At 37.7% G+C, this 19611-nt stretch overlaps 1 protein-coding gene across 1 annotated transcript in view; it reads left to right on the forward strand.

Moving 5' to 3' along the window:
- The window catches only part of DNAH14 (dynein axonemal heavy chain 14), a 537201-nt gene that overhangs the window by 51051 nt on the left and 466539 nt on the right, over window positions 1-19611 (forward strand). The window contains exon 7 of the mRNA XM_057727198.1: window positions 16757-16819. Within this exon, the coding sequence (XP_057583181.1) occupies window positions 16757-16819 (63 nt within the window). The remainder of the gene's footprint in view (window positions 1-16756; window positions 16820-19611) is intronic.

The raw sequence follows: 19611 nt of genomic DNA on the forward strand, positions 1-19611 counted from the left end.
CTGTTCCATTGATCTATGTGTCTGTTTTTATGCCAGTACCATACTGTTTTGATTACTGTAGTACAGTCTGCAAGGAACCTGATTCCTCTTGCTCCGTTTTTCTTTCTCAAGATTGCTTTAGCTCTTTGTGGTCTTTTATGTTTCCATACAAATTGTAAATTTATTTGTTCTAGTTCTGTGAAAAATGCCATGGGTAATTTGATATGGATTGCATTGAAACTGTAGATTTCTTTGGGTAGTATAGTCATTTTCACAATGTTGATTATTCCACTTCCAGAACATGGTATATCTCTCCATCTGTTTGTGTCATCTTTTTTTTTTTTTTTTGGTATAAATTTGTTTGTTTATTTATTTATTTATTTATTGGCTGCATTGGGTCTTCATTGGTGTGCGCGGCCTTTTTCTAGTTGCAGAGAGTGGGGGCTACTCTTTGTTGCAATGCATGGGCTTCTCAGTGCGATGGCTTGTCTTGTTGCAGAGCACGGGCTCTTGGTGAGCGGGCTTTAGTAGTTGTGGCACATGGGCTCAGTACTTGTGCCACACGGGCTTAGTTGATGTGCGGCATGTGGGATCTTCCTGGACCAGGGATCAAACCCATGTCCCCTGCATTGGCAGGCAGATTCTTAACCACTGAGCAACAGGGAGTTCCCTGTTTGTGTCATCTTTGATTTCTTTCATCAGCATCTTATAGTTTTATGAATACAGGTCTTTTGCTTCCTTAGGTGGGTTTGTTCCTAGGTATTTTATTCTTTTTGATCATAAGTGGGATTGTTTTCTTCATTTCACTTTATGATCTTTTGTTGTTAGTGTATAGGAATCCAAGAGATTTATGTGTATTAATTTTGTATCCTGCCACTTTACCAAATTCATTGATGAACTCTAGTAGTTTCCTGGTAATGTCTTTTTTTTTTTTTTTTTTTTTTTTTTATTATTATTTTATTTTATTTTTTTTGGGGGTACACCAGGTTCAATCAACTGTTTTTATACACATATCCCCATATTCCCTCCCTTCCTTGATGCCCCCCCTCGATTCCCCCCCACCCTCCCTGCCCCAGTCCTCTAAGGCATCTTCCATCCTCGAGTTGGACTCCCTTTGTTATACAACAACTTCCCACTGACTATTTTACACTTGGTAGTATATATATGTCTGTACTACTCTCCCGCTTCTTCTCAGTTTCCCCTTCACCCCCCACCCCCTCCCATACCTCGAGTTCTCCAGTCCATTCTCTGTATCTGCTTCCCTGTTCTTGTCACTGAGTTCATCAGTACCATTTTTAGATTCCATATATGTGAGTTAGCATACAATATTTGTCTTTCTCTTTCTGACTTACTTCACTCTGTATGACAGATTGTAGTTCTATCCACCTCATTACATATAGCTCCATCTCATCCCTTTTTATAGCTGAGTAATATTCCATTGTATATATATGCCACATCTTCTGTATCCATTCATTTGTTGATGGGCATTTAGGTTGCTTCCATGTCCTGGCTATTGTAAAGAGTGCTGCAATAAACATTATGGTACAAGTTTCTTTTGGGATTATGGTTTTCTTTGGGTATATGCCCAGGAGTGGGATGACTGGATCATATGGTAGTTCTATTTGTAGTTTTTTAAGGAACCTCCAAATTGTTTTCCATAGTGGCTGTACCAACTTACAGTCCCACCAACAGTGCAGAAGAGTTCCCTTTTCTCCACACCCTCTCCAACATTTGTTGTTTCCAGACTTTGTGATGATGGCCATTCTGATTGGTGTGAGGTGATACCTCATTGTGGCTTTGACTTGCATTTCTCTGATGATGAGTGATGTTGAGCATCTTTTCATGTGTTTGTTGGCCATCTGTATGTCTTCTTTGGAGAAATGTCTATTTAGGTCTTCTGCCCATTTGTGGATTGGGTTATTTGCTTTTTTGGTATGAAGCTGCATGAGCTGCTTGTATATTTTGGAGGTTAATCCTTTGTCCGTTGTTTCATAGGCAATTATTTTTTCCCATTCTGAGGGTTGCCTTTTAGTCTTGTTTATGGTTTCTTTTGCTGTGCAAAAGCTTTTAAGTTTCATGAGGTCCCATTCGTTTATTCTTGATTTTATTTCCATGATTCTAGGAGGTGGGTCAAAAAGGATGTTGCTTTGTTGTATGTCAAAGAGTGTTCTGCCTATGTTTTCCTCTAGGAGTTTGATAGTGTCTGGCCTTACATGTAGGTCTTTAATCCATTTGGAGTTTATTTTTGTGTATGGTGTTAGGAAGTGTTCTAATTTCATTCTTTTACATGTTGTTGTCCAATTTTCCCAGCACCACTTATTGAAGAGGCTGTCTTTTTTCCATTGTATACTCGTGCCTCCTTTGTCAAAGATAAGGTGCCCATATGTGTTTGGGCTTACTTCTGAGTTCTCTATTCTGTTCCATTGATCTTCCTTTCTATTTTTGTGCCAGTACCATACTGTCTTGATCACTATGGCCTTGTAGTATAGTTTGAAGTCAGGAAGCCTGATTCCACCCACTCCATTTTTCCTTCTCAAGATTGCTTTGGCTATTCGGGGTCTTTTGCGTTTCCATACAAATCGTAAGATTTCTTGCTCTAGTTCTGTGAAAAATGCCATTGGTAATTTGATCGGGATTGCATTAAATCTGTAAATTGCTTTGGGTAGTACAGTCATTTTCACGATGTTGATTCTTCCAATCCAGGAACATGGTATATCCCTCCATCTGTTTATGTCATCTTTGATTTCTTTCATCAATGTCTTAAAGTTTTCTGCATACAGATCTTTTGCCTCCTTAGGCAGGTTTATTCCTAGGTATTTTATTCTTTTGGTTGCAATGGTGAATGGGAGAGTTTCCTTAATTTCTCTTTCTGCTCTTCCGTTGTTGGTGTATAGGAATGCAAGAGATTTCTGTGCATTAATTTTGTATCCTGCTACTTTACTAAACTCATCAATGAGTGCTAGCAGTTTTCTGGTAGAGTCTTTAGGGTTTTCTATATATAGTATCATGTCATCTGCAAAGAGTGATAATTTTACTTCTTCTTTTCCAATTTGGATTCCTTTAATTTCTTTTTCTTCTCTGATTGCTGTGGCTAACACTTCCAAAACTATGTTGAATAACAGTGGTGAGAGTGGACACCCTTGTCTTGTTCCTGTTCTTAGAGGGAATTCTTCCAGTTTTTCTCCATTGAGAACAATGTTGGCTTTTGGTTTGTCATATATGGCTTTTATGATGTTGAGGTAATTTCCTTCTATGCCCATTTTCTGGAGAGCTTTTATCATAAATGGATGTTGAACTTTGTCAAAAGCTTTTTCTGCATCTATTGAAATGATCATATGGTTTTTATCCTTCAATGTGTTGATATGATGTATCACGTTGATTGATTTGCGTATATTGAAGAATCCTTGCATCCCAGGGATAAACCCCACTTGATCGTGGTGTATGATTTTTTTAATGTGCTGTTGCAGTCTGTTAGCTAGTATTTTGTTGAGGATTTTTGCATCTATATTCATCAGTGATATTGGTCTGTAGTTTTCTTTTTTTGTGACATCTTTGCCTGGTTTTGGTATCAGGGTGATGGTAGCCTCATAGAATGAGTTTGGGAGTGCTCCGCCTTCTGCAATATTTTGGAAGAGTTTGAGAAGGATAGGTGTTAACTCTTCTCGAAATGTTTGATAGAATTCGCCTGTGAATCCATCTGGTCCTGGGCTTTTGTGTGTTGGGAGATTTTTAATCACTGCCTCAATTTCTGTACTTGTGATTGGTCTGTTCATGGTTTCTATTTCTTCCTGGTTCAGTCTTGGAAGATTGTATTTTTCTAAGAATGTATCCATTTCTTCCAGGTTATCCAATTGATTGGCATATAGTTGCTTGTAGTAGTCTCTCATGATGTTTTGTATTTCTGAGGTGTCCGTTGTTATTTCTCCTTTTTCATTTCTAATTCTGTTGATTTGCATCTTCTCTCTTTTTTTCTTGATGAGTCTGGCTAATGGTTTATCAATTTTGTTAATCTTCTCAAAGAACCAGCTTTTAGTTTTATTTATTTTTCTTATGGTTTCTTTCCTTTCTTTTTCATTTATTTCTGCTCTGATCTTTACGATTTCTTTCCTTCTGCTCATTTTGGGGTTTCTTTGTTCTTCTTTCTCTAGTTGTTTGAGGTGTAAGGTTAGGTTGTTTATTCGATCATTTTCTTGTTTCTTAAGGTAGGACTGTATTGCTATAAACTTCCCTCTTAGAACTGCTTTTGCTGCGTCCCATAGGTTTTGGGTTGTTGTGTTTTCGTTGTCATTTGTTTCTAGATACTTTTTGTTTTCCTCTTTGATTTCTGTAGTGATTCCTTGGTTGTTTAAGAGTGAATTGTTTAGCCTCCATGTGTTTGTATTTTTTGCAGTTTTTTTCCTGTAATTGATATCTAGTCTCATGGCGTTGTGGTCTGAGAAGATGCTTGATATGATTTCAATTTTCTTGAATTTGCTGAGGTTTGATTTGTGACCCAAGATGTGATCTATCCTGGAAAATGTTCCGTGTGCACTCGAGAAGAAAGTGTAGTCTGTCGTTTTTGGATGGAATGTCCTATAAATATCAATTAAGTCGAGATGGTCTAATGTGTCATTTAAAGCTTGTGTGTCTTTATTTATTTTCTGTTTGGATGATCTGTCCATTGGTGTAAGTGGGGTGTTCAAGTCTCCCACTATAATTGTGTTACTGTCGATGTCCCCTTTTATAGCTGTTAGCATTTGCCTTATGTATTGAGGTGCTCCTATATTGGGGGCATAGATATTTACCATTGTGATATGTTCTTCTTGGATGGATCCCTTGATCATTATGTAGTGCCCTTCCTTGTCTCTTTTAATAGTCTTTACTTTCAAGTCTAATTTGTCTGATATGAGTATTGCTACTCCAGCTTTCTTTTGACTTCCATTTGCATGGAATATCTTTTTCCATCCCTTCACTTTCAGTCTATATGTATCCCTTGGTCTGAAGTGGGTTTCTTGTAGGCAGCATATAGAAGGGTCTTGTTTTTGTATCCATTCAGCCAGTCTGTGTCTTTTGGTTGGAGCATTTAATCCATTTACATTTAAAGTGATTATTGACATGTGTGTTCCAATTCCCATTTTCTTAATTGTTTTGGGTTTGTATTTGTAGGTGTTTTCCTTTTCTTGTGTTTCCTACTTAGAGAAGTTCCTTTAGCACTTGTTGTAAGGCTGGTTTGGTGGTGCTGAATTCTCTTAACTTTTGCTTGTCTGGAAAGCTTTTGATTTCTCCCTCAAATCTGAATGAGATTCTTGCTGGGTAAAGTATTCTTGGCTGTAGGTTTCTCTCTTTCAGGACTTTCAGTATATCCTGCCATTCCCTTCTGGCCTGCAGAGTTTCTGTAGAAAGGTCAGCTGTTATCCTGATGGGTTTTCCCTTATATGTTGTTTGTTGCTTTTCTCTTGCTGCTTTTAATATTTTTTCTTTGTGTTGAATTGTCGTTAGTTTGATTAATATGTGTCTTGGTGTATTTCTCCTTGGGTTTATTCTGTATGGGACTCTCTGTGCTTCTTGGACTTGGTTCATTATTTCCTTTCCCATGTTGGGGAAGTTTTCCACTAGAACCTCTTCAAATATTTTCACAGACCCTTTCTTGTTTTCTTCTTCTTCTGGGATGCCTATAATTCGAATGTTGGTACGTTTAAGGTTATCACTGAGGTCTCTGAGGCTGTCTTCTAGTCTTTTTATTTTTTTATCTTTTTCCTGCTCTGTGGCGTTTATTTCTTCCATTCTATCTTCCAACTCACTTATTCGTTCTTCTGCCTCAGTCATTCTGCTGGTTAGAGCATCTAGAGTATTTTTAATTTCAGTTATTTTGTTATCCATTGCTGTTTGTTTTTCTGAGTTCTTATGAACTGTTTCTTGTACTTTCTCTAATTTGTTATCGAGATTTTGTATCATTTTTACTATCATTACTCGAAATTCTTTTTCAGGCATTTTTCCTATTTCCTCCTCATTTATTTGGTCTTGTGGGTTTTTTTCCTGCTCCTTTGCCTGCATGGTGTTTCTTTGTTTCCTCATGGTTGTCCAAGCTTTTGGGGTTGCTTGTCCTGGTGATAGAGGTGTTTATAGAAGACTGTCCAAGCCTCAGACTAATGTCCAAGTATTGGAGTAGACGAATATTCAGTCGGCTATGTCAGGTTCTCCGCAGCCCTTTCCGGTGTCCGAGGCCGTCTGCTGGTGTTCAGCTGGTTCTCTGTGGGAATGACTGCGTCCTTCTGTGCATTCCCAATGCATCTGTGGAGAGGGATGCACTCCACGTCTCTCTACTTCGCCGCCATCTTTTTCTCTCCTCCTGGTAATGTCTTTAGGATTTTCTGTGTATAGTATCATGTAATCTGCAGACAATTACAGTTTTAATTCTTCTTTTACAATTTGAATCTCTTTTATTTATCTTTTTCTCTGACAGCTGTGGCTAGAATTTCCAAAACTCTGTTGAGTAAAAGTGATGAGAGTGGCCATCCTTATCTTGTTCCTGATCTTAGAGGAAATGCTTTCAGCTTTTCACCCTTGAGTATGATGTTAGTTGTGGGTTTGTCATATATGGCCTTTATTATGTTGAGGTAGGTTCCCTATATGCCCACTTTCTAGAGAGTATTTATCATAAATGGATGTTGAATATTCTTAAAAGCTTTTTCTGCATCTATTGAGATGATCATATGGTTTTTATTCTTCAGTTTGTTGATGTGGAGTATCACATTGATTGATTTGCAGATACTGAAAAATCCTTGCATCCCTGGGATAAATCCCTTTGGTCATGGTGTATGACCCTTTTACTGTATTGTTAAATTTGGTTTGATAGGGTTTTGTTGAGGATTTTTGCATCTATTGTTCATCAGTGATATTGGGCTGCAATTTTCTTTTTGGGGGGGTATCTTTATCTGCTTGTAGTACCAAAGGTGATGCCTCATGGAATGAATTCAGAAATGTTCCTTTTTCTATAATTTTTTGGAAGTATTTCATAAAGATAGGTGTTAACTCTTCTCTAAATGTTTGGTAGAACCTGTGAAGCCATCTGGCCCTGGACTTTAGCTTGTTGGAGTTTTTTAAATTATTGATTCAATTTCATTACTGGTAATTGGTCTGTTCATATTTTCTATTTCTTTCTGGTTCAATCTTGGGAGATTGTATCTTTCTAACAATTTATCCATTTCTTCTGGATTGTCCATTTTATTGGCATATAGTTGTTCATAGTAGTCACTTGTGATCCTTTATTTCTGTGGAGTCAGTTATTGTTTCTCCTTTTTCATTTCTGATTTTATTGATTTGGGCCTTCTTCCTTATTTTCTTGATGAGTTTGGCTGAAAGTGTATCAATTTTGCTTATCTCTTCAAAGGGCCACATTTTAATTCCCTTGATCTTTTCATGTTTTTAGTCTCTTTCATTTATTTCTGCTCTGATCTTTGTGATTCCTTTTTTGTCTGTTAATATGTGGTTTTGTTTGTTCTTCTTTCTCTAGTTGCTTTAGATGTAAGGTTAGAGTGTTTATTTGAGATTTTTTCTTGTTTCCTTAAGTAAGCTTGTATTGCTATAAAACTTTCCAAACCAGAGGTTTGCTTTCTACGTCTGTGACTTTGTCTGTTTTGTGAATAAGTTTATTTGTACCATTTTTTAGATTCCACATATAAGCAATATCATATGATATTTGTTGTTCTCTGTCTGCTTAAGGTCATATTATATTTGTCTTTCTCTATCTGACTTACTTCACTCAGTATGACAGTCTCTATGTCCATCTGTGTCTCTGCAAATGGCACAATCTCATTCCTTTTTATGGCTGAGTAATATTCCATTGTATATATGTACCACATCTTCTTTATCCATTTCTCTGTAGAGGGACATTTAGGTTGCTTCCATGTCCTGGCTATTGTAAATAGTGCTGCAGTGAACATTGGGGTGCATGTGTCTTTTTGGATTATGGTTTTCTCTGGGTATATGCCCAGGAGTGGGATTGCTGGATCATATGGTAGTTTTATTTTTAGTTTTTTAAGGAACCTCCATACTGTTCTCCATAGTGGCTATACCCTCTCCAGTATTTATTGTTTGTAGGTTTTTTGATGATGGCCATTTTGACTGGCATGAGGGGATACCTCATAGTTTTGATTTGCATTTATCTAATAATTAGTGATGTTGAGGATCTTTTATTGTGCCTGTTTACCATCTGTTTGTCTTCTTTGGAGAAATGTCTATTTAGGTATTTCGCCCATTTTTTGATTGGGTTTTTTTTTGATATTGAGCTATATGAGCTGTTTGTATAATTTGAAGATTAATCCCTTGTCAGTTGCTTCATTTGCAAATATTTTCTCCCATTCTGTGGGTTGTCTTTTCATTTTGTTTATGGTTTCCTGTGCTAAACAGAAGTTTTAAAGTTTTATTAGGTCCCATTGGTTTAGTTTGTTTTTATTTCAGTTACTCTCAGGGATGGCTTGGAAAAGATCTTGCTGTGATTTATGTCAGAGTTTTTTGCCTATGTTTTCCTTTAAGAGTTTTATAGTATCTGGTCTTACATTTAGGTCATTAATCCATTTTGAGTTTATTTTTGTGTATGGTGTTAGAGATTTTTCTAATTTCATTCTTTTACATTCTTTAACATGTAGCTGTCCAGTTTTCCCAGCACCACTTATTAAAGGAACTGTCTTTTCTCCAGTGTATATTCTTGCTTCCTTTGTCATAGATTAGTTGACCATAGGTGCATGGGTTTATCTCTGGGCTTTCTATACTGTTCCATTGATCTGTATTTCTGTTTTTGTGCCAGTACCATACTGTTTTGATTACTGTAGCTTTCTAGTATAGTATGAAGTCAGGGAGCCTGATTCCTCCTGCTCTGTTTTTCTTTCTCAAGATTGCTTTAGCTATTTGTGGTCTTTTGTGTTTTCATTCAAATTGTAAATCTGTTTATTCCAGTTGTGTGAAAAATGCCATCGGTAATTTGATAGGGATTGCATTGAAACTGTAGATTTCTTTGGGTAGTGTAGTCATTTTCACAATTTTGATTATACCAATTCCAGAACATGGTATATCTCTCCATCTGTTTGTGTCATCTTTGATTTCTTTCATCAGCATCTTATAGTTTTCTGCGTACAGGTCTTTTGGCTCCTTAGGTAGGTTTATTCCTAGGTATTTTATTCTTTTTGATGCCATGGTAAGTAGGATTGTTTCCTTAATTTCTCTTTCTGATCTTTTGTTGTTAGTGTATAAGAATGCAAGAAATTTCTGTATCTTAATTCTGTATCCTGCAACTTTAGCAAATTCATTGATTAGCTCTAGTAGTTTTCTGGTCGTATCTTTAGAATTTTCTACATATAGTGTCATGTCATCTGCAAACAGTGAGACTTTCCCTTCTATTTTCCTATTTGGAATCATTTTATTTCTTTTTCTTTTCTGATTGCCATGACTAGAACTTCCAAAACTGTGTTGAATAAAAGTGGTGAGAGGGACTTCCCCTGTGGTCCAGTGGTTCATACTTTGCTTTCCAATACAGAGGGTACAGGTTCATCACTGGTTGAGGAGCTAAGATCCCATATGCCTCTTGGCCAAAAAACAAAAAAACCCCATAAAACAGACATAATATTGTTACAAATTCAATAAAGATTTTTTAAAAAATGGTCCATATTAAAAAAAAAAAATCTAAAAAAAAAAACCACTGGTGAGAGTGGGCATTATTATCTAGTTCCTCATCTTAGAGGGAATGCTTTCAGTTTTTCACCATTGAGAATGTTGTCTGCTGTGGGTTTGTTTAATATGGCCTTTATCATGCTGAGGCAGTCTCCTGCTATGCCCACTTTCTGTAGAGTTTTTATCATAAATCATTGTTGAATTTTGTCAAGAGCTTTTTCTGCATCTGTTGAAATGATCATATGATTTTTATTCTTGTTTGTTAATGTAGTGTATCACACCGATTAATTTGCATATATTGAAAAATCCTTGCATCCCTGGGATAAATCCCACTTGATAATGATGTATTGTCTTTTTGATGTGTTGTTGGATTTGGTTTGCTTGTATTTTGTTGAGGGTTTTTGTGTCTGTGTTCATCTGTGATATTGGCCAGTAATTTTCTTTCTTTCTTTTTTTGTGATATCTTTGTCTGGTTTTGGTATCAGGGTGATGCTAATCTCATAGAATGAGTTTGAAGTGTTCCTTCCTCTGCAATTTTTGGAAGAGTTTCAGAATGATAACTGTTAACTCTTCTTTAAATATTTCATAGGATTCACCTGTGAAGATGTCTGGCCGTAGACTTTTGTTTGTTGGAATTTTTTAAATCACAGTTTCAACTTCAGTACTTGTGATTGATCTGTTGAGATTTTCCATTTTTTCCTGGTTCAGTATTGAAAGGTTATACCTTTCTAAGAATTTGACCATTTCTTCTAGGTTGTCCATTTTCTTGGCTTATATTTGCTTGTAGTAGTCTCTTATGACTTCCATGGTGTCTGTTGTAACTGCTCCTTTTTCATTTCTAATTTTATTGATTTGAGCCCTCTCCCTTTTTTTCCTGAGGTGTCTAACAATGGTTTATCAATTTTGCTTATCTCTTCAAAGATCTAGCTTTTAGTCATTGATCTTTGATATTGTTTTCTTTGTCTCTATTTCATTTATTTCTGCTCTGATCTTTATGATTTCTTTCTACTAACTTTGGGTTTTGTTTGTTCTTCTTTCTCTAGTTGCTTTAGGGGTAAGGTTAGAGTGTTTATTTGAAATTTTTCTTGTTTCTTGAGGTAAGATTTTATTGCTATACACTTCCCTTTTAGAAATGTGTTTGCCACATCCCATAGGTTTTGGATTGTCGTGTTTTCATTGTCAATTTTCTCTAGGTATTTTTTGATTCCTCTTTGATTTCTTCATTGATCCATTGGTTGTTTAGTAACATATTATTTAGCCTGTGTCCATGTTTTTTTACATTTTTTTCCTGTAGTTGATTTCTAATCACATAGTGTTGCGGTCAGAAAAGATGCCTGAAATGATTTCAGTTTTCTTAAATTTACTAAGACTTGATTTGTGGCCCAAGATGTGACCATCCTGAAGAATGTTCTGTGTTCACTTGAGAAGAAAGTGTATTCTGCTGCTTTTGGATGGAATGTTCTATAGATATCAATTTTGTCTAGTTTGTCATTTAAGGCCTATATTTCCTTATTGATTTTCTGTCTGGATGATCTGTCCATTGATTAAAGTGGGGTGTTAAAGTCCCCCACTCTTATTTTGTTACTGTCAATTCCCCATTTTATAGCTGTCAGCATTTGCCTTATATATTGAGGAGCTCCTATATGAGGTGCATATGTATTTATTACTGTTATATCTTCTTCTTGGGTGGATTCCTTGATCAATCTGCAGTGTCCTTCCTTGTCTCTTTTAATAGTCTTTATTTTAAAATCTATTTTGTCTGATGTGAGTATTGTTACTCCAGCTTTCTTTTGATTTCCATTTGCATGGAGTATCTTTTTCCATCCTCTCACTTTCAATCTGTATGTGTCCCTAGGTCTGAAGTGGGTCTCTTGTAGACAGCATATATATGGTCTTGTTTTTGTATCCACTCAGCCAGTCTGTGTCTTTTGGTTGGAGTATTTAATCCATTTACATTTAAGGTAATTATAAATATGTATGTTCCTGTTGCCATTTTCTTAATTGTTTTGGATTTGTTTTTGTCAGTCTTCTTTCTTCCCTTGTTCTTTTGTTCTCTTGTGGCTTGATAACTATCTTTAGTGTTGTGTTTGCATTGCTTTTTGTTTTATGTTTGTGTATTTATTGTAGTTTTCTAGTTTTCAGCTCCCATGCAGTTTTTGTATAGCAGTCTATACGTGTATAAGTTTGTTTTAAGATGCTGGTCTCAATTTCAAATGCAATTCCCATTTTCTGCATTTGTACTCTCCTTTTCTCATGCTGGTTTTGATATCATATTTGTGTGTGAATGATTTCTGACTGTTACCTGAAGCTTGCCTTTACCATAGAGCTTTCCCATTTTTGCTTTTCTTGTTTCTAGTTGTGGCCTCTTTTCCTGCCTAAAGAAGTTCCTTTAGCATTTGTTGTAAGGCTGGTTTGTTGGTGCTGAATTCTCTCAGTTTTTGCTTGTTTGTAAAACTTTTGATTTCTCTGTGAAATCTGCATGGCAGCCTTCCTGCATAAAGTATTTTTGGTTGTAAGTTTTTCCCTTTCATCACTTTAAATATATCTTGCCACTCTCTTCTGGCCTGCAGAGTTTCTGCTGAAGAAGCTGATTACCTTATGGGGATTCCCTTGAATGTTATTTGTTGCTTTTCCCTTGTTGCTTTTACTATTTTTCTTTATGTTTAATTTGCATTTGTCAGTTTAATTAGTATGTGTCTTGGTGTCTTCCTCCTTGGATTTATCCTGTATGGCATTCTCTGTTCTTCCTGGACTTGGGTGACTCTTTCCTTTCCCATGTTAGGGAAGTTTTTGGCTATAAGCTCTTCAGATATTATATCAGGTCCGTTCCCTTTCTCTTCCTCTGGGACCCCTATATGGTAGGCCCCCTACAAATGAATGAGTTCCATTCTGAGAGTACGTTCATAAATCCAATGTGTTTGTAAGTCCAATAAAGTTAGCCTAGGTACCTGGCTAACACAATCAGCTATATAGGACTCTACTGTAATAGGTTTATATTTTTAGACAAATAATACATAAAAAAGAAACACAAAATATAAAGAAAACACTTTTTAATCTTACACTATAGTAACTTGAAAAGTACAGTAGTACAGTACAACAGCTGGTATACAGGGACTGGCATTGAGTGAACAGGCAAAAAGAATTATTGACTGGAGAAGGGAGAGGAGGTGGGAGATGGTAGAGCTGAAGGATCATCAGCAATAGGAGACAGAGGGCAAGCTATAGTTTCACTCACACCTGATGTTGATGGCACAGGTTCTGATTCCTTGCTCGATTCAATTCTGTCTACCCTCTTGAAAAAATGATCCAGTGATGTCTAAGTAGTAGCTCTTTTTTTCTCATCATAAATGACACTGTAGCACTGGATTGCATTTTGAACAGCTGCTGCAACCTTTGGGTGCTGTTCCATGTTCGGGTCCTGTGCCTCAAAAACTAACAGTGCTTCCTCAAAGAAAGAAAATCCCCTTGCCATTTCCTGCATCACGAATCTTTTTGTTTCTTCAGTTACTTTTTTCTCCCTCTTGTCTCTCTTCATTCTTTCTCTGGGCCTCTAGGTCTTCATTAGTAAGCTTTTCATATTGCACATTAAGGAGTTCAATGAAGTCATCCTCTTGCAGATCTAGCTCCAGCTTAGACATCATTGCACAGCAGACTTCACATGTTTCATAATGTTGTTATTGTTCTTTAGAATCGTGCTGATGGTTGAATGAATCATGTTATAAGAATGAGTGATGTCTTCCCTCTTTTTGCCTTGCTCTGCTCTCTCAATTATTTTCACTTTTGTTTCCATCGTTATTGCTTGGCACTTCTTAGCGGTACCAGCTACATCACCATTGCTTTTACACTTGCTTGCAGACATCCTGGGCTTGAAATAAAGGTACTGTACTACTGTACTCTATACAGTACTGTATAGTAAAGTACACAAAAGCACAGCGACTTGTAGAGGATGCATCCACATGATATATGACAGACACGTGAACTAACTTATGTGATTGAACGTGCAAATGCACATTCGTATGTTAGAAAGTTTGCAACTTGAAGGTTGGGGGGCTTACTGTAATGTGAATGCTGGTACATTTTGTGTTGTCCCAGAGGTCTCTGAGACTGTGCTCATTTCTTTTCATTCTTTTTTCTTTATTCTGTTCTGTGGCAGTGATTTCTACCACTCTTATCTTCCAGCTTATTTATTCATTCTGCCTCAGTTATTCTGCTATTGATTTCTTCTAGTGTATTTTTCATTTCAGTTATTGTGTTGTTCACCTCTGTTTGTTCTTTAAATCTTCTATCTCTTTGCTAAACACTTCTTGTATCTTCTTGGTCTGTGCCTCCATTCTTTTTCCAAGATTTTGAATCATCTTTACTATCATTACTATGAATTCTTTTTCAGGTAGATTGCCTAGCTCCTCTTAATTTAGTTGTTTTTGTGGGTTTTTATCTTATTCCTTCATCTGCATCATATTTCTCTGTTGTCACATTTTGTCTAACTTTCTGTGTTTGTGATCTCCTTTCCCCAGGCTGAAGGATGTAGTTCCTCTTGCTTCTGTTGTTTGCTCCTTGGTGGGTGAGGTTGGTCCATGGCTTGTGTTGTCTGTATGGTGAGAGGGACTGGCACCTGCCCTCTGGTGGGTGAAACTTGGTCTTGTCCCTCTGGTGGGCAGGGCCATTTCAAGGTGGTGTGGCTGTGAGTTCAGTACAGTTTTAGGCAGCCTGTCTTCTGATGGGTGGGGCTGTGTTCCTATCTTGCTGTTTTTTTGACCTGGGGCTCTCCAGCACTGGAGCCTGTAGATTGTTGGGTGGCACCAGGTATTGGTGCCAAAATGGGAACCTCTGGGAGAGTTCACACTGATCAGTATTTCCTGGGGCCTCTGCTACTGGTGTCCTTGTCTCCACAGTGAGCTGCAGCTGAGCCTTGTCTCCCCAGGAGACCCTCCAAGACCCCTAGGTAGCTTTAGCCCCGGTTCCAGTGGAACTATTGCTGTGTGCTGGGTCCCAGTGCACATGAGACCTTTTGTGAGCCTTCCAAGAGTAAAGTCTCTGTATCCCCCAGGACTCTTGCACTCAAGCCCTGCTGGCCTTCAAGGATAAATGCTTTGGGGGTTCTTTCTTCGAATGCCAGACCCTCAGACTGTCTTGGAGAGCTATTTTTACATGGGAACAGCACTGTGTAGCCTGCGTGGGTTTTATATTTTTTGGTGCAAGGGCTGTTTTCAGTATGGATGTCTGCCACCTCTTCCCTCAGTGTATGCTGACCATTATCCCTTTGATAGGGGGTATGACTGATGTTGTAATGACCAGAGTCTGCCCTAGATATTGAGTGGGTCCTCCCCTTTGCTCTGTGGTTGTCAATGCCCTGTCAGGGGTGGGATCTGCTCCCTATTTGTTGGAGTAGAGGCCCCCAGATCTGTTTCTGAGCTGTGTTTCTGATTGATAGTGTGAGGTAGGTGGGCTTAGAGCACTCCCACTGGGAGAGAAGACACTTGAGTATTCTTCCTCTGGAGCTGTTCATTTGTGAGTGTGCTCTGTTGTGTCACCTTTCACCCATTGTGCAGGCTCACAGATTACACTGTTGTTGCCAGTGCTCTTGGCCCCACCCTAACCTTGGGTATGCCAGCATTTGGCCCCAGTGTCTCCAACGTGTTGTTTTCACCAGGCCACTAGCATAGATCCACTGAAGTCAGGTCCCAGGTTGCAGTAATCATGAACCTGGACCTGCTATGGGCACTATGGGGACACCTCAGACCCTGGACTGGCCAATCCCCCACATGTATGTGCCCACAAAGTCCTTAGCTGCTAAAGCTAGACCTATCTCAGCTGTGGGAACACTCTTTGACCATTAGGATATTCTCTAGGTGCTGAGTTTACAAAACCAGTTATGGGGGTGTAAATCCATGATTTGTACTGCTGTGAAGAGAGATTTCAGCTCTTCTTTCTTAGTTACATGGCTCTTGGGGCTCAGTTGTAGTTTCAGCCCCACCTCTGCTTGTGTGCCACCCACAGGCATCTGCTCCTGAGGCTGCCCTGGAGCACATGAACCTGCCCCAGTGGGGAGTTGGCACGGGGGAATGGTGACCATGGGCATGAGAGAGCTGGCCCCAGCAGGATCCCTTCCTAGTGCTGGGAGAGTCAGGGGCCCGCATGTGGGAAGAGAGGCAGAAATGGCAACCCCACCCTTTGTGCATCACTAAACAATGGTGCTTCGCTTCTAAGCAGTCTGGGCTTCCTCCATGAGCATTCCTTGTTGTGGAGCTTCTCTCTCCCATCCCTTCTGGGTGTATCCTCACGGCCAACAGCAGTCCTTTCCCCTGAGTCTGCTCACCAAACCCCATGTTCTAGCACCCAGCCCCCATCCACACCAGCAGACATGTCTTAGTTTGGGGCATGTGGAGCTGTGGTGCAGACCCTCTGTATAGGTCTCACTCTGTTCTGCCTGCTACAGACTGGTTGCTGTGCTCTCCACTGAGCTCCCAAAGCTCCCCTTCTGTCCTAGCTAATCTCCCCACCAGTGAGGGGGTTTCCCTGGATGCGGGAACCTCTCTTCTCCTTCAGCTTCCCCCAGAGGTGCAGGTCTCATCTCACTTCCTCTCCTCTTCCTTTTCCCTTCTTTCTTTCATCCTACCCAGTTACATAAGGACCTTTCTTGTTCTTTTAGGTGTCCAGTGTCCTCTGCTAGTGTTCAGCAGGTGCTCTGTGAGAATTATTCCATTTGTAGATGAATTCTTGATGCATTTGTGGGGAAAGGTGACCTCTACTTCCTTCCTCCTACTCCTCCTCCATCTTGACTCCCTTGACTCTTCTTGAAATATCATTCTCTTTTAAAAATAGGAAGCCAATAAATCTACAAGAGAAAATAATAGTTTTACAGATTTTATACTTATTGGAATGTTGCAACTAAATTAGTTATGTATCTATGAAAATTATAATAACTTTCACTTACATTTACTTTTTGCTTCATAGTCTATTGAAAATTTGGGAGAAAGGTGATATGGTTTAATATTTTCTTTAGGTGGCTCAGGATGAATGAAAGATTTTCTGGGGAATTTCTTAGTATTACTAAGCCTTTACTAAAAGTATTCATTTATTCCATTAGTATTGATTTATGAATACAGAATGTAAGAAGTGTTTTTCTTTTCAGAATTAATAAATCATTTGTTACTTGGAAATTGACTGTTAAAAGAATTAAGACTAATAAGAGCAGGTAAGTCTTCCTATGAAATATATTTATAAAAATTTTCAGAGGAAATCTTATTTTAAATATGTAGTATGCAAATAGATATAAATTAATCTTTACTCAGTGATTGGAAAATCACATTCTATACCCTTTATGATGAAATTTAATACATTTTATTATTTAGACTTAATATTGTATACATAACATAATGTGTGTTATATATATATATATATATATATATAAATATAATAACCACTTTTATATTTTCCAGTATACCATTCTGTGGTGTGAAGAAATCATAGTGCTATTGAAGAACCTGTGATGAGTTCTTTTGGTCATTTGATCTAATGTTTTGCTTCCAGGAAGGGGAATGATTAAATCATCCAAGATAGATGACAGTTAATTCTATTTTGCAGCCAAGTTTTCTTGTTGCTACTGAACTTTTTACTTTGAGATAATTAGGATGGAAATACAGTTGTAAGAAATGATACAGAGCAATCCCATGTACCTTTTACCCAGTTTCTCCCAGTCATAACATCTTGCAAACAGGTAGTGTGACAACCAGGATGGTGACATTGGTAAAATCAAGACACAGAGCATTTATATATCCCTCATGTTGCCCTTTAATAGCTATACTCTCTTCCTTCCCACTTCCACTCTCTCCTTAACCTGTGGCAAGCACTAATCTGTTCTCCATTTCTATAATTTTGTCCTTTCAAGAATGTTATATAAATGGAATCATACAGTGTATAATCTTTGGGATTGATTCTTCACTTAGCGTAACTCTCTGGAGATTTATCCAGGCTGTTGCATATATTTATCATTCATTTTTATTGCTGGGTAACAGTCCATGGTATGGATGTACCACAGTTTGTTTAACCATTTGTTTCTTGAAGTACACCTGGATGTTTTCCAGTTTTTGCCTAATACAGATAAAGCTGCTATAAACATTCATATCCAGAGTCCTGTGTGAACATAAGTTTTCATTTTTCTGGGGTAAATGCCCAAGAGTGCACTTGCTGGGTCATGATAAAATTGCATGTTTAATTTCTTAAGAAACTACCAAGGCATTCCAGAGTGATTGTACCATTTTTTTCCATTCTTACTAGCGATGTATAAGTGATTTAGTTTCTCCACATTCTTGCTACCATTTGAAGTTGTTGCTATTTTCTATTTTAGACATTTTGGTAGGTATGTAGTAATATCTCACTGTGGTTTTCATTTGCATTTCCCTAATAACTAATAATGTTTAATATCTTTTCATATGCTTATTTTCCATCTGTATGTCTTCTTTGGTGAAATGTATTTTCATGTCTTTTGTACATTTTCTAATCAGATTGCTTATCTTCATACTGTTGAGTTTTAAAAATTCTTTTTATATATTGGATATGAGTTCTTTGTCAGATACATGGTTTTATAAATATTTTCTCCTAGTCTTTGGCTTATCTTTTTTTTTTTAAATTCAAGAATATCTATTTAGTATCTACTACATGCCAGACATTAGTCTAGTAATTAACTGGCTTCTTAAAACTATAGAGAAACTGTTTGGCCTCACTGCTTTACTGACCTGGGTGGACTTTGATGTGGTGGCCTGGGCTTTCACTTAACTCCTCCTCCTTGTCAAAGTGACACTCTTTGCTGCAGGGGTGGCTGGAGCAAAAGGTGACAATGAGGGGTTGGAAGAAAGGAGGGTTGTTGCTGGCCATTTGTTTCATGTAGACAGCATATAGTTAGGTCATGTTTTTAAATCCATCTACCAATCTCTGTCTTTTAATTGGTATATTTAGATCATTTACATTTAATCTAGTTATTTATATGTTAGGGTTTAAGTTTGCCATTTTATTTTTTTGGTTTCTGTTTGCTCTCTGGTTTTTGTTTGTCTGTTTTCTTCTTCCTGCCTTCCTGCAGGTTACTTGAACATTTTTTAGAATTCCATTTGAATTTATCTATAGTATCTCTTTTTTCCCCAGGTCTTTATTGGAGTATAATTGCTTTACACTGTTGTGCTAGTTTCTGCTGTACAAAGTGAATCGGTTGTATTTATACGAATATCCCCATACCCCCTCCCTCTTGAGCTTCCTCTCATCTTCCCTATCCCACTTCTCTAGGTCATCACCAATCATCGAGTTGATCTCCCTGTGTTATGCAGTTGCTTTCCACTAGATATCTATGTCAATGCTACTCTCTCACTTTTCCCCAGCTTCTCCTTTCCCCCTTCCCCATATCCTCAAGTCTGTTCTCTACATCTGCGTCTTTATTCTTCCCTTGTCACTGAGTTCATCAGTACCAATTTTTTAGATTCTATATATATGTGTTGGCATACGGTATTTGTTTTTCTCTTTCTGACTTACTTCACTCTGTATGACAGACTCTAGGTCCATCCACCTCACTACAAATAACTCAATTTCATTCCTTTCTATGGCTAAGTAATATTCCATTGTATATATGTGCCATATCTTCTTTATCCATTCATCTGTTGATGGACATTTAGGTTGCTTCTATGTCCTGGCTATTGTAAATAGTGCTTCAATGAACATTGTGGTACATGTTATCTTTTTGAATTATGGTTTCCTCAGGGTATATGTCCAAAAATGGGATTGTTGGGTCATATGGTAGTTCTATTTTTAGTTTTATAAAGAATATCCATACTGTTTTCCATAGTGACTGTACCAATTTACATTCCCACCAACAGTGCAGGAGGGTTCCTTTTTCCCCACACCCTCTCCAGCATTTATTGTTCCTAGGTTTTTTGATGATGGCTATTCTGACTGGGGTGAGGTGATACCTCATTGTGGTTTTGATTTGCATTTCTCTAATGA

This window comes from Hippopotamus amphibius, chromosome 3, assembly GCF_030028045.1.
Source record: "Hippopotamus amphibius kiboko isolate mHipAmp2 chromosome 3, mHipAmp2.hap2, whole genome shotgun sequence".
NCBI lineage: Eukaryota > Metazoa > Chordata > Mammalia > Artiodactyla > Hippopotamidae > Hippopotamus > Hippopotamus amphibius.